General features: G+C 60.4%; 1 protein-coding gene across 1 annotated transcript in view; it reads left to right on the top strand.

Annotated features, from left to right (window-relative positions):
* Window positions 1-15,466, top strand: part of ABR (ABR activator of RhoGEF and GTPase) — a 116,700-nt gene extending 101,234 nt beyond the window's left edge. The window contains exons 12-21 of the mRNA XM_048519394.1: window positions 156-231; window positions 1,914-2,018; window positions 5,850-5,924; window positions 6,483-6,580; window positions 8,328-8,459; window positions 10,955-10,958; window positions 11,282-11,290; window positions 11,982-11,991; window positions 14,121-14,127; window positions 15,437-15,466. Of these exons, the coding sequence (XP_048375351.1) occupies window positions 156-231; window positions 1,914-2,018; window positions 5,850-5,924; window positions 6,483-6,580; window positions 8,328-8,459; window positions 10,955-10,958; window positions 11,282-11,290; window positions 11,982-11,991; window positions 14,121-14,127; window positions 15,437-15,466 (546 nt within the window). The remainder of the gene's footprint in view (window positions 1-155; window positions 232-1,913; window positions 2,019-5,849; window positions 5,925-6,482; window positions 6,581-8,327; window positions 8,460-10,954; window positions 10,959-11,281; window positions 11,291-11,981; window positions 11,992-14,120; window positions 14,128-15,436) is intronic.
* Window positions 15,467-23,348: the final 7,882 nt, after the last annotated feature.

The following is a 23,348-nucleotide window of genomic DNA, read 5'->3' as shown; positions in this document are numbered from 1 at the left end:
GGGCTGGTTTGTTAACCATACTTTGTGCTAGTTTGATGTAAATTCACAAAAGAACAACTCGTTAGATTTGCTGGTTACAGAGACCGTACTCTCGGGAAGGGGAAAGAGGGGGCTGTGTGCCCCACCCCCTTGATGCCACCCTATTTCCTTTCCAGAGTTACTTGTTTCTTCTTTCCTCTGACTACGAGCGGGCGGAATGGAGAGAGGCTATCCAGAAATTGCAGAAGAAAGGTAAGATGGATGGCAGCATTTTCTTCATTGGGGAGGCCTTGGTGATATAGGCCTGGTTTGGTTTGTTGCTGCTCTGTGCGATCTCTTGAACCAGCATAGAATCTGTTCGTTGCAAGAATCCTACTGATTTTCACAGTTCTCCCCTCTTTAGTTTGAAATCCCCATTTCTTCTTTACATACATCAAACCCCAGGCCTTATTTCTGTGCCATTTTATGGTTCCGTGTGCCGTGCTTTTTTCTCTTGCTATAAAACAAATGCATTTTCAACATTTTTGTGCCAACTGGGCATGAGTTGAGTAAAAATGGCATGAAGTTAGAACTGGGAAGAGAACAGGTGCACTCACAAAAAGCTCAAAATATCAACGCGAAACAAAAAAGGATACATTTTTATACCCCTCTCTTCTAAAAGGAAGAGCAGTGGCGTAGGAGGTTAAGAGCTCTAGTATCTAATCTGGAGGAACCGGGTTTGATTCCCAGCTCTGCTGCCTGAGCTGTGGAGGCTTATCTGGGGAATTCAGATTAGCCTGTGCACTCCCACACACGCCAGCTGGGTGTCCTTGGGCTAGTCACAGCTTTTCGGAGCTCTCTCAGCCCCGCCTACCTCACAGGGTGTTTGTTGTGAGGGGGGAAGGGCAAGGAGATTGTAAGCCCCTTTGAGTCTCTTGCAGGAGAGAAAGGGGGGATATAAATCCAAACTACTACTACGCCTCCTCCTCCTCCTCCTCCTCCTCCTCCTCCTCCTCCTTCTTCTCCTTCTTCTTCTTCTTCTTCTTCTTCTTCTTCTTCTTCTTCTTCTTCTTCTTCTTCTTCTTCTTCTACCTGACTGTTTCATGCCTCCAGAGCCTTTTCAGTCAGGGTACCATTTTTATGGAAGAGACTGCGGAAGGAGTTCCACCGCAGCATCTTCCTGTATGGTCTATAGAGGCAAAAATGCTGCATAGACTGATTGTATCATTGTAGACTTTTTTTAAGGAGGCCGTGGATATGTTAATTAGGAAATTTCAGGGCGGTTCCATCTGTGATTTATTGTCATGTTGGTGAGGGAGCAAGCTTGTTTTCTGCTGCTCCAGAGACCAGGACCAGGAGTGATGGGTTCAAAGTGAAGGAAAAGAGATTCCACCTGAACATCAGGAAAAACCTCCTGATAGTAAGGGCTGTTCGACTGTGGAATGCACCACCTTGGAAAGTGGTGGAGTCTCCTTCTTTGGAGGTTTTTAAAGAGAGGCTCGGTGGCCATGTGTCAGGAATTCTTTGATTGTGTGTTCTTGCATTGCAGGGGGTTGGACTGGATGGCCCTTGGGGTCTCTTCCAACTGTATGGTTCTATTGTTGCTGTTTATATTTTTGTGCTATGTTAATAGCTTGGCTTGTGTGAGTTGCCTGGTGTGCAGAATGGGGCAGGGGACTTTGTTCCTCCGGATTTTTTTTTAAAAAAATCAAATATGCAAACAGTAAAAGCCAAAGCACAGATTAACAACCCTCAGAGTGCTGAGGGGTGGGTGAGGGAGGGCAGTTCATCACTCCCCCAGTTCTGCTCCTTAATCTTAACTCTCTGCTGCCCCCTATTGAGCTTCTGTATTACCAGCTTTTGAACATCCTTGTAGAAACAGAGGGGGGAGGGGGGAGCTACCCACTTGTCTGTTTCCTTCTGCTAAATCACCTTCTCTTATCTCCCCCGCACAGACCTCCAAACCTTCGTGCTCAGCTCTGTGGAGCTGCAAGTGCTCACAGGCTCCTGCTTCAAATTACGCACTGTGCACAATCTTCCAGTCACCAGCAATAAGGACGGTATGTGATTCTGGCCCACCTCCTCCTGAGAACCCACTGCAATGTCCTCCAGTCCATAGGTCAGGTGATTTAAACTTCAAAGACCTTTATTAGGCATCAAGAGAAAATACAGATAAAACTGTGCAGTAGTATGATCCAGAGTTTGACGGGGTAAAACAACTGCTCATAGTTCATACAGTACAAACTTCAAGAAAATAAGTAAATTAAAAGGAGAGCCAGAAACTTATTTCACAATATCAAGCAGGAACTTGGCCACCATTTTCAACTGCCTGGGATCCTCATTGTTCAAGAGGCGGTTCAATTTGGAATATGGAGGGCACAAGTAAGTCGGTGTTGAAAAAAACAAACTAGGTCTGGGATCTATGAATGTTGGGCAGACTAATAAAATATGCTCCAAAGATTCCTCAGAGGTTGAGCAATATGGACATGTACGCTTTTTCTGTGAGTATGCCATGAATCTCTCCGGGGAGAAGGTAAGAGGGAATGTGTGTGTTCTTGCTCTGGTGAATAACCACCTAGACTTAGGGTCGAGCAAGATGTTTAGGTAAGCAGCTGTCCTGCAGGTCCCGGGCATGATTTCAAAGTGAAGGGGGGGGGGGGGGGGACAGGCTCCTTGCTTTGCTAACTAGGAGTTGATGTTCCTGGTCGAATAGCCTTTCCCTAATACGGTGGCGCAGATCACTGGGGGGAAGCATAAGAAGCTGGTCCCAAGTGAAACCCAGGTCAGGTGATTTGTAACTGGTGTTCATTGGAAGAAAGGAAATGGGAATGTTAGAGCAAGCTCTCTGCAAACAAGATCCTGTACAGCTGTGCCGTCTTCATATGGTGTAATGGTTAAGAGTAGGCGCGCTCTAATCTGGAGAACCGGGCTTGATTCCTTGCTCTGCCACTTGAGCTGTGGAGGCTTATCTGGTCAACCAGATTAGCTTGTGCACTCCAACACACGCCAGCTGGGTGACCTTGGGCTAGTCACAGCTTTTCGGAGCTCTCTGAACCCCACCCACCTCACAGGGTGTTTGTTGTGAGGGGAGAAGGGAAAGGAGTTTGTAAACCCCTTTGAGTCTCCTTACAGGAGAGAAAGAGGTGATATAAATCCAAACTCTTCTTCTTCTTCATGTAAAGTGAGGCTCAGTGGTTGGGGACCATGCTTTGTGTAATTAAGGTCTATCTCTGACGTAGAAGTTTCTGGGAAGGCCTGTTCAGATTTCACTTCTGCCAGGTAGTGACTCAGTCATCTTAGGTGAGCTGTTGCGGCCATTAGCTTCTGCACATAATAACTAGCCTACCTAACAGGGCTGTTTGTGAGAGTTCTGCATGTCTTCTCCCAAACCGCCCTGTAAATGCCAAAAAAGTACATCATTATATGTGTTGTTGTCATTACAACTGGGGAATTGCAAACTTGGCATGCAGAAATTTTCACACTGAGCCGCCAGCATTTTGATTATGAGTTTCTCACAATGATCAGAAAAGACTCCCTTTTCCGAAGACCCCAGAGAGCTATTTCCTGCCACCATAGACCCGCCTGGGCTAGATGGACCCATGATCGGACTCACGGGATAAGGCCGCTTCTCTTTTTATGTGTGTTGTGTGGGTCACAAAGTGCGTGGAAAAACGCACCAATTTCATCACTTCCAAGGTCCCGTCTCCAGCAGCGTAGATTTCACAGAGTCCATGATCCTTTGTAGCACCAATTCCAAGGTTTGCTTTCTGAGTCAGAAAACTCCACTGAATGCTTGGGGTAGTCATAATGTATAGAGCTGTATGTGGTCCATAGGTGGCAGGCCAATAATCCCAGATGCTGCTCCTTTTGGAGTCTATGTGCCTAAGGATTGGAAGTTCTGTCTCGTTTCGGAGACACCCTCGAGTGTTGCTTTCTCCTGCAAGCGGATCTCCTACCACTAGGTGGTGCAACACAAACAGGAATTTGGTCCTATAGCCTGTCTCTTCCCTGACAGTGTGACCCATTGACTGATCTACAGTTCATTGGGGATCCATGGTCAGATACCCTAACGTTTATGTTAATTGCAAAAGTGAGTGGGGCTGGGGGGAGGAGTTAGGAAAAGGGCCATAGTACTAGAATAAGATGTTTTTCCTTTCTCCCATTGTGAGCTGTTTCCTCAGTAAAGATTGGGTACTGTGAGCTTGGTAGTAATAGTACCTTGGGACAGTAATTTACACTATGGGGTGAGAAGAGCATGGATGAAAGGGCTAAATACTTCCTTCTCAAGTTCTGTTACTCTGATCTAACTCCCCACCCCTCTGCTTCTTACCATGAAAAGAAATATCGGGGGTTTCCAATAAAAGATTCCCCTATATAATATCTAGTTGGCCTCAGAACTACATCTCTTCACCCTGTTTTGGAGTGACTGCTGTGTGGAGGTTTGTGGGGATTAAGCTTTTAAAATCTAACTCTTTCCCACAAACGAAAGCACGTGGCTCCCCCTCCAATTCCGTTGTTCCCCAAACGTCTGATAACCAAGGTATCCATTTTTTTCTGAACTGAAACCAGAAGTGCACTTTTAGACCCAGAAGTGTCTTGTTTTTCACGTAGCACACTCCATATACTTTTGTCTGAGACCCTGTTCTGAGCATGCACATTAGCTGAAAGCGGGTGAGTCTAGAATAGTGACTATTGCAGAGATTCAGTGGGCAGCAGGCTGCTGAGTACTTTGCCTGCATCTCTGCATTGAGAGTGTTTAAATGTAGCCAGGCTCACCGAAAGCAGAGATGCTGCCAACTTATTCCCTGTGCCACTCCCAGCAGAGCCTGTCTGGAGAGAGCCAGCTCCAGAGCATTCAGAGATGCAGCAGGTAGCCTCCTCTGTGGCGGAAGTTATTTGCTCGTGGGCTCCTTAATTTTATCAGAGTATTTCTTGTGGCACCCAATTTTTGACATGACTGCCCTCCCTATCTTCATAAGTGAAGTCGTGCCCGCGGGGTCGCAAGGAAGAGGCGAGACGCGGAGATATCATCTGGTGGAGAGCGCCAGCAACAGGAAGCGGGATCCGTGATCCTAGCAACTCTCTCTTGTGCCAGTCTCTTGCACCTTTTATTAGGGTTTCATTAGGGGCGTGTAAAGGGGTCGGATAGGCGGGAGAGCGGGAGAACGGGAGATCATCATGTGATGCATGATCTCATCGGGCTGCTACGTGCAGGAGGAAGCATCCACGTCTGGGTCTAATCCTCACCTGAGGGCAAGAGCCCTTCTGTCCCTTTATATGGGACACCTGGTGACCGCGAGTCAGGTAGTTCATGACCCGTGACTCGCGGGGGTTGGGGGAGCGTGTGCGCCCAGAAGGCCGTAGCCGGCACCGGCATTCCAGGCGCTCTTTCTATGGTTCTGCTGGGTTCGCGGGCTCACCCCTACAATAAGAACATCAGAACAAGCCTGCTGGATCAGACCAGAGTCCATCTAGTCCAGCACTCTGCTACTTGCAGTGGCCCACCAGGTGCCTTTGGGAGCTCACCTGCAGGATGTGAAAGTAAAGGCCTGCTGCTGCTGCTGCTCCCCCCGAGCACCTGATCTGCTAAGACATTTGCAATCTCAGATCAAGGAGGATCAAGATTGGTAGCCATAGATTGACGTCTCCTCCACAAATCTGTCCAAGCCTGAATGTGTTCATGCCTGAATGTTTTTTAGTTTCACAAAGGCACAAAGAAAAGCAGGCAGTGGAGAAACTTTGGTCGGATCTGGCTCTAGTCCAGCAGACTGTAAGCGCCAAAGAATATGGCCGTGCTACTGGTACTGTGGTCTGACGTTGTCCTTTCCTGTGCCTGGGGGCCCCTCCCTCCAGAAGTTCTTCTAACTAAGTTCTTCTTTTCCACTCCACAGATGATGAGCCTGCAGGGATGTATGGCTTCTTGCACGTCATTGTCCACTCTGCCAAGGGCTTCAAAGAATCTGCCAGTAAGTGCCACCTCCAGGGAGTCTCTGTTGAGTGAGTGAATGAGTGTGTGTGTAGGGAGGGGGAGGGAGAAATCTATGCCTTTAAACCTAATTTGATGGGTGGAGTTAAGAGAACCAGGAAAACCAGGCATGGGAGGGTTCTCAGCAGAAAAACTGCATTGCTGGAGTGAGTGCCTCCCCACATGTAAACGCAAGAAGACTCGCTACAAGCCCACTGCGCAGGGGAAAGCCCCGAAGAAAGCATTCCATGAATAATGAGCTTATGGCGCTATATCCCACTGAGCCCTCTTTCCTCCCTATTCTCTACCACCAAACCTCCAGGAATTTCCCAACTCAGAGTTGGCAACCCTACTCGTTCGGGAGGCCAGAGGGTGGTGGCAATAAGTTGCTGTGCTCTGCAGCCCCCATCCTAGCTAGCCTGATTATCGTCCCTCCAGGCTGGCTTCAAGTGCAGCTTTGGGTTGGGCAGGGGGGAGGAGTGATCTTGGTCCAATCTAGTCCTGCCCGGAGATTACCAGGGATGGTCCCGCCTCTCAGTCCTCTTCTCCTCTCCCGCAGACCTCTACTGCACGCTGGAAGTGGACTCCTTCGGGTACTTTGTCAGCAAAGCCAAGACCCGGGTGTTCCGCGACACAACTGAGCCCCAGTGGAACGAGGTGAGTGAGGCTCGGGGACGGATGGTGCAGCGAAGAGCAGCAAGGTGACTCCAAAGAAGGTCATCTGCTGTCATTTTCCGATCCTCTGGTGGCAACCTTCTGGTGGTCCCCAAAGACCAGAGCCTCAACCTTATCCTGACTGCAATCTGGTGGAATTTCCTCCCAGCTGACATCAGGGCCCTGCGGGACCTTAGTCAGACTTCCAAGGTGGAGCTGTTCCGCCAGGCCTTTGGTCGAGGCAACCAGGGGTCTGTCCCATCCTGCTGCTCTCCCTATTCTAGTCCCCGTCCTGATAGTTAACAGTTGGACAGAGCTGATTTTTCTTGGCCCGTGGTGGCAATTGGCCATGCTGGCAGGGGCTGATGGGAATTGTAGTCCATAAACATCTGGAGTGCCATAGGTTCGCCACTGTAGGCTATGTAGAGGTCCTCTTGGACACCCCTTTTTCGCCACCTTTAACATTTATTTATTTTTTACATTTATTTTTTACATTTATACCCCGCCGTATCTCTACGACTCAGGGCAGCTTACAATAAAACAATCAATCAATACAATATATGTACTGTAAATATACTGTTGTATTTTAAAGTTTCTTATCTGGATTTATATGGAAACTGATTTCAAGACTGTCGTTTTAAACGATGTGCCTAAGCCGCCCTGAGCCCGGCTTTGGCCAGGAAGAGCAGGGAATTATAATAAACTAAATAAATAATAATAATTTCCCTGTGTGGTTACATGTCTTCCTTGTTGATCTCCTATCCAAAGGCCAACCAGGGCTGACCCTGCCTGGCATCTGAAATGGGGCTAGCCTGAGCTATCTGATGCTCTCTTACTCCTGTTCATTTCACTGTCCCTAGCCAACGACCCGGAAGCAAAACATGCCGTTTTCCCTTCCTGTGTGTACCCCTCCCTTAAGAACATAAGAACAAGCCAGCTGGATCAGACCAGAGTCCATCTAGTCCAGCTCTCTGCTACTCGCAGTGGCCCACCAGGTGCCTTTGGGAGCTCACAGGCAGGATGTGAAAGCAATGGCCTTCTGTGGCTGTTGCTCCCGAGCACCTGGTCTGCTCAGGCATTTGCAATCTCATATCAAAGAGGATCAAGATTGGTAGCCATAGATCAACTTCTCCTCCATAAATCTGTCCAAGCCCCTTTTAAAGCTATCCAGGTTAGTGGCCATCACCACCTCCTGTGGCAGCATATTCCAAACACCAATCACACATTGCGTGAAGAAGTGTTTCCTTTTATTAGTCCTAATTCTTCCCCCCAGCATTTTCAATGGATGCCCCCTGGTTTTAGTATTGTGAGAAAGAGAGAAAAATTTCTCTCTGTCAACCTTTTCTACCCCGTGCATAATTTTATAGACTTCAATCATATCCCCCCTCAGACGTCTCCTCTCCAAACTAAAGAGTCCCAAACACTGCAGCCTCTCCTCATAAGGAAGGTGCTCCAATCCCTCCATCATCCTTGTTGCCCTCCTCTGCACTTCTTCTATCTCTTCAATATCCTTTTTGAGATGTGGCGACCAGAACTGGACACAGTACTCCAAGTGCGGTCGCACCACAGCTTTATATATCTGATGCTATCTGATGCTCTCTTACTCCCGTTCATTTCACTGTCCCTAGCCAACAACCCGGAAGCAAAACATGCCGTTTTCCCTTCCTGTGTGTACCCCTCCCCTGTTTTCGTGCACAGCCTCTGAGGGCCCCCTCTGCCTCTACTTACTCCTCTCTTCCCTTCTCTGCAGGAGTTTGAGATCGAGCTGGAGGGGTCCCAGTCACTCAGGATTCTGTGCTACGAGAAATGTTACGACAAGACCAAGCTGAACAAGGACGACAACGAAATTGTGGACAAGATTGTGGGCAAGGGGCAAATCCAGGTATGGCGGAAGGGGGTGAGAAAATAAAAAGGAGGGGGAGGAGGCTATAAGAACTGAGCAGCCGTCGGTCTGATCCCTGCTTGAAATTCCATGGGAGGACTGCGCGCTGGCATGTATAGCATGTTGAGACTCCTTGCATGCAGAAAACTAGCACAAGGATACAGCTGCTTTTTGAGATTTATGCCTTCTTTGCTGGAAATAATTTTGCTGTGGTGTGTTTGGTTGAAGTCTGTATTGCTTCTGCGGAATTTGTTGACAGCAGTCAAAATCTACCTGAGCGTTTGGCCAGGAGGAATCTGCCTTCTCCCTCAATGGTAGAATGACTTTTAAAGGTACCAAACCTTGTGTAAGGGCCCTTGTAAATCAGCAAAACATGAGAACGAAATGGCTTCTTACTGGATCCGGTACTGAAATGTAGGCGACATGTGGGCTGCGTCTGTGCGTGCCTTTGCTGAAAAATAAATCCGTAAATTGGCCGGAGGGAGGGAGCTGAAATCGTGGACTGAGCATCTTGTAGGAGGCACAGATAGCTGCAAGCGGCTGAACGGCTGGGGAGAAATCGTTCTGCTCAACCCGCTAAGAACTTAGAAAATCCTGGAGGGAGGGCAGTTACAAATTCATCTTTCCTTTGCAGTTCAGTTTCTCATGGTCCCTACCTTGTCTGGTCATGTCAAGGAAAAAATCTGTTTTTGTTAATCTGTTTGGAGAGAGAGGTTTTGGGGTGAGGTTATATCACAATGCAACTTATTGTGTAATGGACAACAGCTTATTAAAAAATGAAAATAAGCATAATGCAGGGAGGCATCGTAATGTTCTGGAACAGTACGACTCCTGGAAGGACTTCTTCCTGGGATGCCCATCTTTTTTCCTAATTGGAGAGTAGCTTTCCCAGTTTAGAATATCTCGTTTTTGCGAGTCCTCGTTGGCCCCGCTGGAAAAGGCACGGCAGCTAGAAAACTAGATGAGCAAGGGGTGTGTGTGTGTGTGAGTGTGTGAGTGTGTGTGTGAGTGTGTGTGTGTTTTCTTTTCTCCTTGCCGTCTTTTCTCCCTGTTCTGTTTTTCTTATTTGCAGGGTTTTTAACATGGGGAAATGTAACATTTCACAAATGTAACATTACAGCTGTAATCTGAAGCAGCGCAGACTATTCTTGGCTGTCTCATTCTCTTGTATGTGTGAACAAGGACAAATTTGGCCACAAATAGCCCGATCAGTCCCACAATAGTGAGAGCTAGAACTTGGTTTTTGGTAGGAAGAAGAAGAGGAGTTTGGATTTATACCCCCCTTTTCTCTCTTTTAAGGAGACTCAAAGGGGCTTACAATCTCCTGTCCCTTCCCCCCTCAGAACAAACACTCTGTGAGGTGGGTGGGCTGAGAGAGCTCCAAAGAACTGTGACTAGCCCAAGGTCGCCCAGCTGGCGTGTGTTGGAGTGCACAGGCTAATCTGGTTCCCCAGATAAGCCTCCACAGCTCAAGTGGCAGAGCGGAGAAGCAAATCCGGTTCCCCAGATTAGAGTGCACCTGCTCTTAACCACTGCGCCACGCTGGCTCTCAGCATTTCGAGTGATTCGAGGAAGTAGAGGCCTTCTCTTTGGGGGAATGGAGCAGCTGATGAAGTGACTAAAGTCGGCGATTCGGGTGTAGAATGTCTAGCGAGAGAGACACACTTTCTAGGATCTGCCCCGTCCATCTGGGATGTGGCGTTGCCAGGATTTGGAACAAAGTCTCCACTCTTCCTCTTGCCAGGGCGCCCAAGCTGTGCATTCAGCCCTGTTTCTAGGGTGCCAAGCTACTGGCACTGCCACTTCCTCTGTGCTAGTCCAGTAGACGCTCCGTGGGTGGGCTTTCTTTCCCATCTAGCGCTTGGTGGTTTTGTCTGGGTGCGTTAAGTTATTGCGCTTCCAGTGTGTCTGTAAGCACGCTCCATGGAACGTGACTACCCAGGAGAGGAGAAGAAGAGGAGGAGGAGTTTGGATTTATATCCCCCCTTTCTCTCCTGCAAGGAGACTCAAAGGAGCTGACAATCTCCTTGCCCTTCCCCCCTCACAACAAACACCCTGTGAGGTAGGTGGGGCTGAGAGAGCTCCAAAGAGCTATGACTAGCCCAAGGTTACCCAGCTGGCGTGTATTGGAGTGTACAGGCTAATCTAATTCCCCAGATAAGCCTCCACAGCTCAGGCAGCAGAGCGGGGAATCAAACCCAGTTTCTCCAGATTAGAATGCACTTGGTCGTAACCACAACGCCACTGCTGCTCCTGTGTGTATCTAGTTCCTATGTGTGTAAAGTGCCCTTATGGCAACCCAATAGGGCAGGGGTGGCGGCGAACCTATGGCACTCCAGATGTTCATGGACTACAATTCCCATCAGCTCCTGCCAGCATGGCCAAGAGCAGGTGCACTCATCTGGAGAACTGGGTTTGATTCCCCGCCCTGCCTCTTGAGCTGTGGAGGGTTATCTGATGAACCAGATTAGCTTGTCCACTCCAACACATGCCAGCTGGGTGACCTTGGGCTAGTCACAGTTCTTTGGAGCTCTCTCAGCCCCACCTACCTCACAGGGTGTTTGTTGTGAGGGGGGAAGGGACAGGAGCTTGTAAGCCCCTTTGAGTCTCCTTACAGGGGAGCAGAGGGCTGAGACTGCAGTTTGAGAGAAATTCAGACCCCAGCATTGGGGAGCATAGAACATTGTGAGATTCTTTCATAGGCAAGAATTGTTCAAGGAGTATGTGCTGTGGGGTGGGTGTGTTGGCAGGCATGTGTTCATCGTGCAAATGGTGTGATCCACCAAAGGAAAGAAGAGGGGTTTAAAAAAACGAAAACAAAGACCCCAGACCCTATAGCTGTGTTTGCCTCTGTAAGGGTGAATGGCAATCTCTAAGAAGTTAATGGCAAGGGGAGAAAGACAGGATTTAATAATAAGGGTGACTGGTCTCCCGTTTCCGTTCCTCCCCAGCAATGCTTGTGTAAAACAGAGGAAGTCTGGCAAGATAATCTTTTCATTCTGCGGCGCTCCTGTGAGCGGAGAAGCGGCTCTTGGTGAATTCTCCCTCTACTGTAACTATTGGGACACATGAAACGAAGAAGCCCTTACGGTGGTTTTTAAGCTGTACTGTTCGAATGTCCCCATCCCTTTCCCCAAACTGACTCTATCCTGCGTTACTAAGGGCAACGGTAGTTGCTAAGACAACTGATGAGTTCTTTTCTGATTGGTGGAGAGGGATAATAAGCGTGGCAGAGGTGTGCTACCTGTAATCATCGGATGGGGTTCCAAGTGTAGAGCGTTTTAAGGTTTATTTAGGAGGTCTTGGTATAATATGACACCAGGGATCGGTAGTTTCAGAGGTAGCTGTATTGTTCTGCCGCAGAACAGCTAGATTTGAGTCCAGTAGGACCTTAGGGACCAACAAAAATTTCCGAACATGAGCTACTGAGAGTCAAAAGCTATCTTCATTCCTTTTAACTCGTCACTGACAAAGGGAGTTTTGACTCTCAAAAGCTTTTGCCCCCAAAATCTTGTTGGCTAAGGTGCAACCCTAAGGTGCAACTGGACTTAAATCAGGGGTTAGAACAGTTTGGAGAGAACTGTGACTAGCCCAAGGTCAACCAGCAGGCTTCATGTTGAGGAGCGGGGAAACAAACCTGGCTCACCAGATTAGAGTCCACTTATGATGTGGAGGAGTGGAGAATCGAACCCTGTCCTTTCGATTAGACTCCACCCCTCTTAACCACTCCACTCTGGTTCTCTGAAGAGAAAATTCCCCTCTTCCTAGTGTATCTGGTTGTCGGGGATCTAAATAAACCTTTGGAATTTTTAGCTGAACCGAGGATTTCGAACTGATCTTTGGTCGCTTGTAGCCTCTGTGGTCAGAGAGGGCAGTGGAAACATTCCAGCAGCCACGTAGCCAGAAAGGAAGGCTGCATCATGAAGTGTGAGTCAAGGCGGGAGGTTGAAGGGGAATTCTGACCGGGCCGGCCGTGTGAACCTCAGAAGCCGGGAAGGAAATCTTGGGAGCTGGGAACTGCAGGCCAGAAACCTCTCTGGAGGCGGCAGCTGGGAGGGGGAAGCAGAAGTTATGAATCAACCTCCGGCAGCGCAGGAGGCTTTTCGGCCTGCTCTCCAGTCCTCTCCCTGAGCAGTGGCATAGTGGTTAAGAGCAGGTTCACTCTAGTCTGGGGAAACAGGTTTGAGTCCCCACTCTGCCACTTGAGCTGTGGAGGCTTATCTGGGGAACCAGATTAGTTTGTGCGCTCCAACGCATGCCAGCTGGGTGACCTTGGGCTAGTCACAGTTCTTTGGAGCTCTCTCAGCGCCACCCACCTCACAGAGTGTTTGTTGTGGGGCCGGGGGGGGGGGGGGAGATGTGTCAGACCCTTTGAGTCTCCTTACAAGAGAGACAGGGAGGTTATAAATCCAAACTACTACTACTACTACTCTTCTTCTCCTCCTCTTCCTCTTCTTCTTCTTCTTCTCTTCCTCTTCCTCTTCTTCTTCTTCTTCTTCTGCTGCTGCTGCCGCCGCCGCCGCCGCCATTGTCGCCGCCGCCGCCATTGCCGCCGCCGCCGCCATGGCTAGTAGTATCCAACCAGCCCCACTCACCTGCTTCCTTCTCGTGGGGCAGCTTCTCTTTCCTCCTTCCCCCCCTCCACTATTTGTGAATTGCAGGGATGACTGTGGCCCCACTGGGAGTGACCGAAGGGACTGACCGGCTCTTGGCCCTGTTGGGCTGGGTTTCTGGGCCTCTGTCCTTGACGGGAACACTCCAGGTTCCTTCAGACCCCTTGAAGATACAAGTCTTCATCTTGCTCAAGTTGCTTTGGGTAGCTGCAAGTGAGTCAGCTTTGAGGCCTGGAATGAGAGGTCCATGTCCGGATGGGGGCGGGAGGAGCAGCCAGATTGCAGAGAGACACCCGGGGGCTTTTTGCTCCCTTCCGATCCGGCGCGGTGTTATTTCAGGTCTCATTTTCTGGCAAGAGCCGCTTCACACCCTGCACAGTGCCAAGCACACCCGGGTGGCATGGAATTTGGAGCGTGCCCAGGGAGCCTCGGCTGTTTCCGAGCGGCCTCGAGCAGCATCCTCTCTTTGCCCCCTCCCCGCCTCCCAGCATTTTGCTTCCAGCCTCAATCGTTCTTGTGCACATGTGCGAACCCCCCACCCCCCAGCGCCTGTCTGGCCCGGGAGCCCTCCAGACAAGGCCCCTTTGTCAGGCAGAGGGAGCTACTTCTGGTTCCAATTAGGACAGGGGCCTGAGAGAGAGCTCCGGGGTCAGCAGCAGGTAGCGGCACTCCAGTTGCGGCCGGGAGCAGTTCCCACCGTGGCCCTGGGGAGGTGGGTGGGTGGTCTTCTGTTCAGGAGAGCGGGGAAATGACACTTCTTGGCCGTGGCTTTAGGATATGGCCGGAGGCTCGAGCAGCGGCGCTGCCTCCTTGCTCTGAGGACACCCAACAGTCTGTCACTTGTTGAAGGGGAATTCTGACCAGGCCGCGTAGAGCTTTTAGAGGTAACGTACTGTGAGCTATTCCCCTGAAGCTTACACGTGGAGCAGGGTGTGTGTCACTCTTTCTCTTCCGTTAGGAGACTCAAAGGGACTTACAATCTCCTTTCCCTCCCACCCACCCCCCACAACAAAAACCCTGTGAGGTGGGTGGGGCTGAGAGAGCTCCTAAGAACTGTGACTAGCCCAAGGTCACCTACTTACAGGAGAGAAAGGGAGGACATGAATCCAATTTTTTTCTTCTTCTAAAGAAGTATGCATCCGTATAAGCACAGCATTGTTGCAGAATTCTCAGCTGTGGAATTTGGCTCCCTGAGGATCTTTTTGGGGGAGAGGGAGAGGACGCTTCTACCCCTTATTATGGGAAGATCCCCTTGTGTGCTGGAAGCTGAGGCCTGGCTAAATCAGAGAAGCCAGAGGTGTGGGAGCCGCATTGCTCTTCTGAGCTCTCCCCCACCCAACGACAGAATAAATATATGATATCAGTCAATAAATATATGCCTGTTTGCATAATTTATGCAGGAGAGTGCAGCCAACAGAGAGCCCTGTTCTTTGCTCAGTTGGCAAGGAGGCTGCTGGGAGGGGGTGGGTTTTGCGGTATGTATTCTTCTGCTCCAGAGACCAGGGCTAGGAGCAATGGGTTCAAAGTGAAGGAAAAGAGATTCCACCTAAACATCAGGGAAATTTTCCTGACAGCAAGGGCGTGAAATGCACCACCTCGGAGTGTGACGGAGTCTCCTTCTTTGGAGGTTTGTAAAGAGAGGCTGGATGGCCATCTGTCAGGAGTGCTTTGATTGTGCATTCCTGCATTGCAGGGGGTTGGACTGGATGACCCTTGGGATCCCTTCCAACTCTATGATTCTATTATTCTACCACCACATAGTGTGTGTTATTTGAGCTCTGAGCTCCAAGCGGCTTTCTTCCTCTTCGTTTTAGTTCTTTCCTCTTGTCTGGCCTCTCCCAGGTGTCTTTGGACTGACCTGGCCCCTCCAGATGCCTGAGCCAGAAAGTCGGCAATGGGAAGCAGATGTCTATGGGGGGCGGATGGAGAGGAGGTCGCTCACCGGGCCTGCCAGGGAACTAAGAGAGTGCCCGGCGAATGGCCTCCCTTCCCAGAAGAGGCGGGGCGAGCGTGCTGGTCCTAGCCTTTGGGGTGCTTTTGCCAAGAGAGAATTGCACGGTTGGGCTCCATGCCAGCCAGGGCTGCATTGGATGTGGTGCTGGAATTGATTTTCAGGACCTGGAGTGAGTGTGTGAATTTTTTAAAAGTGGAGAGAGTTTCTTCTGGATCAGTATTTATTGTTCAGTCTTTGCTGTGAGTTTAGCTTTTCCTTCTTTCCCATAAACTGTACAAACTCTGTAGCGTAGAGGGTGCCCCCAGCAAACAGAGTGAGCAAAGGATGAAGGACTTTGACGGAAAGAATTTCCCCCGTTCCCCACTACACTGCGTAGATGGTGCTTTCTGGCCAAAGGGTATTCCCTGCAGGTCACATGGACCCCACCAGACACCTTTTGAATGCAGCTGTCCCCGTAGAAGCCTTTGTTGATGATGTTCCTCCTCTGTGAATTTTTCAGGAATTGGAAATGATGCTGACTCTGTAAACCCTGAAATCAAAGGTGTCGGCAGGTGTTTTTGAACCTCAGCTTTTGAGCACGGGTAATATCTGCAATGCCTTCAAGTTAACAGCTCCAGGCAGTGGTGGGATCCAAAAATTTTAGTAACAGGTTCCCATGGTGGTGGGATTCAAACAGTGGGGTAGCGCCAATGGGGCTGGGCGGGGCACGATGGGGGCGGGGCTGTGGCAAGGACGCAGCCGCTGCGCCGGTCCTTGGGTGGGAAATGAATGCACGCAGGCGTAGGCTGCCACGCACGCCGGTGCACCTCCTGCTAGACGGCTTCAAGTTCTGCGCGCTACTGCTGAGAGGAGGGGCGTACCTAAGGCCAAAATCACGTGGCAAAATCACCAATTAGTAACCCCCTCTCGGCACACACAAATAATTAGTAACCTACTCTCGGGAACCTGTGAGAACCTACTGGATCCCACCTCTGGCTCCAGGGATATTTAAAAATGGAGTGCCTCTGTTCTTGGGCAGAGTGTACTTCCCTAGTCAGGGTATTGCTCCAGGCCAGTAAGCAGGGATAGTGTTAGACAAACAAAAGTGGTCAGAAATGGTCTTTTAAGAAATTAGCCTTGTCGGAGGGGGTTGTTCATGAAGAAGTGTTGATTTTATACCCCACTTTTCTCTGCTATGAGGAGTCTCAAAAAGGCTCTCAGCCACCTTCCCTTCCTCTCCCCACAACAGGCACCTTGTGAGGTAGGCGGGGCTGAGAGAGTTCAGAGAGAACTGTGACTAGCCCAACGTCACCCATCAGGCTTCATGTGAAGAGTGGGAAGTGGGGAATCGAACCTGGTTCTCTGGATTAGAGTCCGCTGCTCCTGTGGAGGGGAATCATGTGTAGGAGCAGACAATCAAATCTGGATCACCAGGTTAGAGTCCTCTGCTCTGAACCACTACATCACACTGGCTGTTGTGTGTAGGATTTAGCTTTGAGAGTCAGCGTGGTGTAGTGGTTAACGGCAGGTGGGCTCTAATGTGATCTGGAAAACTGGATTTGATTCCCCACTCCTCCACCTGAGTGGCGGAGGCTTATCTGGTGAACCAGATGTGTTTCTGCACCCCTGCATTCCTGCTGGGTGACCTTGGGCTAGTCACAGTTCTTCAGAGCTCTCTCAGCCCCACCTGCCCAGCCTTCCACTCATATCAGATCCCATGACATTTGGTTGCACTGGCTGGAGCAAGAGGGGGGGCTAACTTAACTGGTGCCAGCGATCCAGACACTGTAGGGGGCATCTTAGAGGCCTGGGCAGTCTGCCAGCCAGCTGTTTCCAAGCCGAGCCGTGCCGTGCTTCACATAGCTTTACAGAGAATGGTGTTGTTTCCTGTCAACAGCTGCCACAGCCTATTCCTCAGCTGTCTCCCCCACAGTGGGATGGAGCGGGTAGAATGTTGCCTCAGGAGTGCAGAGACCTGGGTTCAAATTCTAAATAGGTGAGCTTGGGCCGATGGCTGTCTGTGTCTAACCTACCTCAAAGGATTGTTGTGAAACTATTTGAAGGAGGAAGGAGTCGTGTATGCAGGTCTAAGTTCATGGGGGGAAGGGAGGTATATAAAGCTATGAGAGGTTATTCAAAGTGGGGGTGTTTCTGTCTTTTTCTGCTTATGAAATGTTGTGTGGTGTACTGAACATGTGAGCAGAGCTTGTCTGAATTTCACTTGGGACGAATTGACACATGTCTCATGTTTGGGAACAGGCCTTTAGTTGCCTCCAGCTCAGTGCCTGCGCCGGTTTCTGTTGGCGTCGGGCTTGCCTCTTGTGCGGCTTGGCTTACTTGCTCGAGTTCTCTGTTCTTCTTTGTTGTTCTCCATGGGATGCTGCCTCTATTTGATGAGCCTCTTGTGATTTCTGGGCGGGACAAAGTGGTTCAGGGTGGCACAGTGGAAACCACCTGAATTTATATGTCCGCTTTTTGGCCGGGGGGGGGGGGGGGGGGGTTGTTTTGGTATCCTTTCCTACATGATCATCCCTGCTTATTCCTCCAGTAGCTGTAAGGGGAAAACTTTTTGTGGTCTTCTTGTTCTGCTAACTATGTGGTAGGTTGAATGAAGTGGGGGTTGGGGATACCCATGCAAGTTTGGGGACTCTGCCGCTTACCCGTTTGGTGTGCCTCTTGGAGACCAACTAGCCAGGCAAAGCTAGCAATTATGGACATAGGGAACCATAGAGAGGTGGCTTGTGAGGGGGGGGGGGGGGGTCCACCCCCCCCCCCCCCCACCCCCCCCCCCCCCCACCCCCCCCCCCCCCCACCCCCCCCCCCCCCCACCCCCCCCCCCCCCCACCCCCCCCCCCCCCCACCCCCCCCCCCCCCCACCCCCCCCCCCCCCCACCCCCCCCCCCCCCCACCCCCCCCCCCCCCCACCCCCCCCCCCCCCCACCCCCCCCCCCCCCCACCCCCCCCCCCCCCCACCCCCCCCCCCCCCCACCCCCCCCCCCCCCCACCCCCCCCCCCCCCCACCCCCCCCCCCCCCCACCCCCCCCCCCCCCCACCCCCCCCCCCCCCCACCCCCCCCCCCCCCCACCCCCCCCCCCCCCCACCCCCCCCCCCCCCCACCCCCCCCCCCCCCCACCCCCCCCCCCCCCCACCCCCCCCCCCCCCCACCCCCCCCCCCCCCCACCCCCCCCCCCCCCCACCCCCCCCCCCCCCCACCCCCCCCCCCCCCCACCCCCCCCCCCCCCCACCCCCCCCCCCCCCCACCCCCCCCCCCCCCCACCCCCCCCCCCCCCCACCCCCCCCCCCCCCCACCCCCCCCCCCCCCCACCCCCCCCCCCCCCCACCCCCCCCCCCCCCCACCCCCCCCCCCCCCCACCCCCCCCCCCCCCCACCCCCCCCCCCCCCCACCCCCCCCCCCCCCCACCCCCCCCCCCCCCCACCCCCCCCCCCCCCCACCCCCCCCCCCCCCCACCCCCCCCCCCCCCCACCCCCCCCCCCCCCCACCCCCCCCCCCCCCCACCCCCCCCCCCCCCCACCCCCCCCCCCCCCCACCCCCCCCCCCCCCCACCCCCCCCCCCCCCCACCCCCCCCCCCCCCCACCCCCCCCCCCCCCCACCCCCCCCCCCCCCCACCCCCCCCCCCCCCCACCCCCCCCCCCCCCCACCCCCCCCCCCCCCCACCCCCCCCCCCCCCCACCCCCCCCCCCCCCCACCCCCCCCCCCCCCCACCCCCCCCCCCCCCCACCCCCCCCCCCCCCCACCCCCCCCCCCCCCCACCCCCCCCCCCCCCCACCCCCCCCCCCCCCCACCCCCCCCCCCCCCCACCCCCCCCCCCCCCCACCCCCCCCCCCCCCCACCCCCCCCCCCCCCCACCCCCCCCCCCCCCCACCCCCCCCCCCCCCCACCCCCCCCCCCCCCCACCCCCCCCCCCCCCCACCCCCCCCCCCCCCCACCCCCCCCCCCCCCCACCCCCCCCCCCCCCCACCCCCCCCCCCCCCCACCCCCCCCCCCCCCCACCCCCCCCCCCCCCCACCCCCCCCCCCCCCCACCCCCCCCCCCCCCCACCCCCCCCCCCCCCCACCCCCCCCCCCCCCCACCCCCCCCCCCCCCCACCCCCCCCCCCCCCCACCCCCCCCCCCCCCCACCCCCCCCCCCCCCCACCCCCCCCCCCCCCCACCCCCCCCCCCCCCCACCCCCCCCCCCCCCCACCCCCCCCCCCCCCCACCCCCCCCCCCCCCCACCCCCCCCCCCCCCCACCCCCCCCCCCCCCCACCCCCCCCCCCCCCCACCCCCCCCCCCCCCCACCCCCCCCCCCCCCCACCCCCCCCCCCCCCCACCCCCCCCCCCCCCCACCCCCCCCCCCCCCCACCCCCCCCCCCCCCCACCCCCCCCCCCCCCCACCCCCCCCCCCCCCCACCCCCCCCCCCCCCCACCCCCCCCCCCCCCCACCCCCCCCCCCCCCCACCCCCCCCCCCCCCCACCCCCCCCCCCCCCCACCCCCCCCCCCCCCCACCCCCCCCCCCCCCCACCCCCCCCCCCCCCCACCCCCCCCCCCCCCCACCCCCCCCCCCCCCCACCCCCCCCCCCCCCCACCCCCCCCCCCCCCCACCCCCCCCCCCCCCCACCCCCCCCCCCCCCCACCCCCCCCCCCCCCCACCCCCCCCCCCCCCCACCCCCCCCCCCCCCCACCCCCCCCCCCCCCCACCCCCCCCCCCCCCCACCCCCCCCCCCCCCCACCCCCCCCCCCCCCCACCCCCCCCCCCCCCCACCCCCCCCCCCCCCCACCCCCCCCCCCCCCCACCCCCCCCCCCCCCCACCCCCCCCCCCCCCCACCCCCCCCCCCCCCCACCCCCCCCCCCCCCCACCCCCCCCCCCCCCCACCCCCCCCCCCCCCCACCCCCCCCCCCCCCCACCCCCCCCCCCCCCCACCCCCCCCCCCCCCCACCCCCCCCCCCCCCCACCCCCCCCCCCCCCCACCCCCCCCCCCCCCCACCCCCCCCCCCCCCCACCCCCCCCCCCCCCCACCCCCCCCCCCCCCCACCCCCCCCCCCCCCCACCCCCCCCCCCCCCCACCCCCCCCCCCCCCCACCCCCCCCCCCCCCCACCCCCCCCCCCCCCCACCCCCCCCCCCCCCCACCCCCCCCCCCCCCCACCCCCCCCCCCCCCCACCCCCCCCCCCCCCCACCCCCCCCCCCCCCCACCCCCCCCCCCCCCCACCCCCCCCCCCCCCCACCCCCCCCCCCCCCCACCCCCCCCCCCCCCCACCCCCCCCCCCCCCCACCCCCCCCCCCCCCCACCCCCCCCCCCCCCCACCCCCCCCCCCCCCCACCCCCCCCCCCCCCCACCCCCCCCCCCCCCCACCCCCCCCCCCCCCCACCCCCCCCCCCCCCCACCCCCCCCCCCCCCCACCCCCCCCCCCCCCCACCCCCCCCCCCCCCCACCCCCCCCCCCCCCCACCCCCCCCCCCCCCCACCCCCCCCCCCCCCCACCCCCCCCCCCCCCCACCCCCCCCCCCCCCCACCCCCCCCCCCCCCCACCCCCCCCCCCCCCCACCCCCCCCCCCCCCCACCCCCCCCCCCCCCCACCCCCCCCCCCCCCCACCCCCCCCCCCCCCCACCCCCCCCCCCCCCCACCCCCCCCCCCCCCCACCCCCCCCCCCCCCCACCCCCCCCCCCCCCCACCCCCCCCCCCCCCCACCCCCCCCCCCCCCCACCCCCCCCCCCCCCCACCCCCCCCCCCCCCCACCCCCCCCCCCCCCCACCCCCCCCCCCCCCCACCCCCCCCCCCCCCCACCCCCCCCCCCCCCCACCCCCCCCCCCCCCCACCCCCCCCCCCCCCCACCCCCCCCCCCCCCCACCCCCCCCCCCCCCCACCCCCCCCCCCCCCCACCCCCCCCCCCCCCCACCCCCCCCCCCCCCCACCCCCCCCCCCCCCCACCCCCCCCCCCCCCCACCCCCCCCCCCCCCCACCCCCCCCCCCCCCCACCCCCCCCCCCCCCCACCCCCCCCCCCCCCCACCCCCCCCCCCCCCCACCCCCCCCCCCCCCCACCCCCCCCCCCCCCCACCCCCCCCCCCCCCCACCCCCCCCCCCCCCCACCCCCCCCCCCCCCCACCCCCCCCCCCCCCCACCCCCCCCCCCCCCCACCCCCCCCCCCCCCCACCCCCCCCCCCCCCCACCCCCCCCCCCCCCCACCCCCCCCCCCCCCCACCCCCCCCCCCCCCCACCCCCCCCCCCCCCCACCCCCCCCCCCCCCCACCCCCCCCCCCCCCCACCCCCCCCCCCCCCCACCCCCCCCCCCCCCCACCCCCCCCCCCCCCCACCCCCCCCCCCCCCCACCCCCCCCCCCCCCCACCCCCCCCCCCCCCCACCCCCCCCCCCCCCCACCCCCCCCCCCCCCCACCCCCCCCCCCCCCCACCCCCCCCCCCCCCCACCCCCCCCCCCCCCCACCCCCCCCCCCCCCCACCCCCCCCCCCCCCCACCCCCCCCCCCCCCCACCCCCCCCCCCCCCCACCCCCCCCCCCCCCCACCCCCCCCCCCCCCCACCCCCCCCCCCCCCCACCCCCCCCCCCCCCCACCCCCCCCCCCCCCCACCCCCCCCCCCCCCCACCCCCCCCCCCCCCCACCCCCCCCCCCCCCCACCCCCCCCCCCCCCCACCCCCCCCCCCCCCCACCCCCCCCCCCCCCCACCCCCCCCCCCCCCCACCCCCCCCCCCCCCCACCCCCCCCCCCCCCCACCCCCCCCCCCCCCCACCCCCCCCCCCCCCCACCCCCCCCCCCCCCCACCCCCCCCCCCCCCCACCCCCCCCCCCCCCCACCCCCCCCCCCCCCCACCCCCCCCCCCCCCCACCCCCCCCCCCCCCCACCCCCCCCCCCCCCCACCCCCCCCCCCCCCCACCCCCCCCCCCCCCCACCCCCCCCCCCCCCCACCCCCCCCCCCCCCCACCCCCCCCCCCCCCCACCCCCCCCCCCCCCCACCCCCCCCCCCCCCCACCCCCCCCCCCCCCCACCCCCCCCCCCCCCCACCCCCCCCCCCCCCCACCCCCCCCCCCCCCCACCCCCCCCCCCCCCCACCCCCCCCCCCCCCCACCCCCCCCCCCCCCCACCCCCCCCCCCCCCCACCCCCCCCCCCCCCCACCCCCCCCCCCCCCCACCCCCCCCCCCCCCCACCCCCCCCCCCCCCCACCCCCCCCCCCCCCCACCCCCCCCCCCCCCCACCCCCCCCCCCCCCCACCCCCCCCCCCCCCCACCCCCCCCCCCCCCCACCCCCCCCCCCCCCCACCCCCCCCCCCCCCCACCCCCCCCCCCCCCCACCCCCCCCCCCCCCCACCCCCCCCCCCCCCCACCCCCCCCCCCCCCCACCCCCCCCCCCCCCCACCCCCCCCCCCCCCCACCCCCCCCCCCCCCCACCCCCCCCCCCCCCCACCCCCCCCCCCCCCCACCCCCCCCCCCCCCCACCCCCCCCCCCCCCCACCCCCCCCCCCCCCCACCCCCCCCCCCCCCCACCCCCCCCCCCCCCCACCCCCCCCCCCCCCCACCCCCCCCCCCCCCCACCCCCCCCCCCCCCCACCCCCCCCCCCCCCCACCCCCCCCCCCCCCCACCCCCCCCCCCCCCCACCCCCCCCCCCCCCCACCCCCCCCCCCCCCCACCCCCCCCCCCCCCCACCCCCCCCCCCCCCCACCCCCCCCCCCCCCCACCCCCCCCCCCCCCCACCCCCCCCCCCCCCCACCCCCCCCCCCCCCCACCCCCCCCCCCCCCCACCCCCCCCCCCCCCCACCCCCCCCCCCCCCCACCCCCCCCCCCCCCCACCCCCCCCCCCCCCCACCCCCCCCCCCCCCCACCCCCCCCCCCCCCCACCCCCCCCCCCCCCCACCCCCCCCCCCCCCCACCCCCCCCCCCCCCCACCCCCCCCCCCCCCCACCCCCCCCCCCCCCCACCCCCCCCCCCCCCCACCCCCCCCCCCCCCCACCCCCCCCCCCCCCCACCCCCCCCCCCCCCCACCCCCCCCCCCCCCCACCCCCCCCCCCCCCCACCCCCCCCCCCCCCCACCCCCCCCCCCCCCCACCCCCCCCCCCCCCCACCCCCCCCCCCCCCCACCCCCCCCCCCCCCCACCCCCCCCCCCCCCCACCCCCCCCCCCCCCCACCCCCCCCCCCCCCCACCCCCCCCCCCCCCCACCCCCCCCCCCCCCCACCCCCCCCCCCCCCCACCCCCCCCCCCCCCCACCCCCCCCCCCCCCCACCCCCCCCCCCCCCCACCCCCCCCCCCCCCCACCCCCCCCCCCCCCCACCCCCCCCCCCCCCCACCCCCCCCCCCCCCCACCCCCCCCCCCCCCCACCCCCCCCCCC

Source organism: Sphaerodactylus townsendi, linkage group LG16 (genome assembly GCF_021028975.2).
Source record: "Sphaerodactylus townsendi isolate TG3544 linkage group LG16, MPM_Stown_v2.3, whole genome shotgun sequence".
In the NCBI taxonomy this organism is placed as follows: domain Eukaryota; kingdom Metazoa; phylum Chordata; class Lepidosauria; order Squamata; family Sphaerodactylidae; genus Sphaerodactylus; species Sphaerodactylus townsendi.
This window is presented reverse-complemented; position numbering and strand designations above follow the sequence as displayed.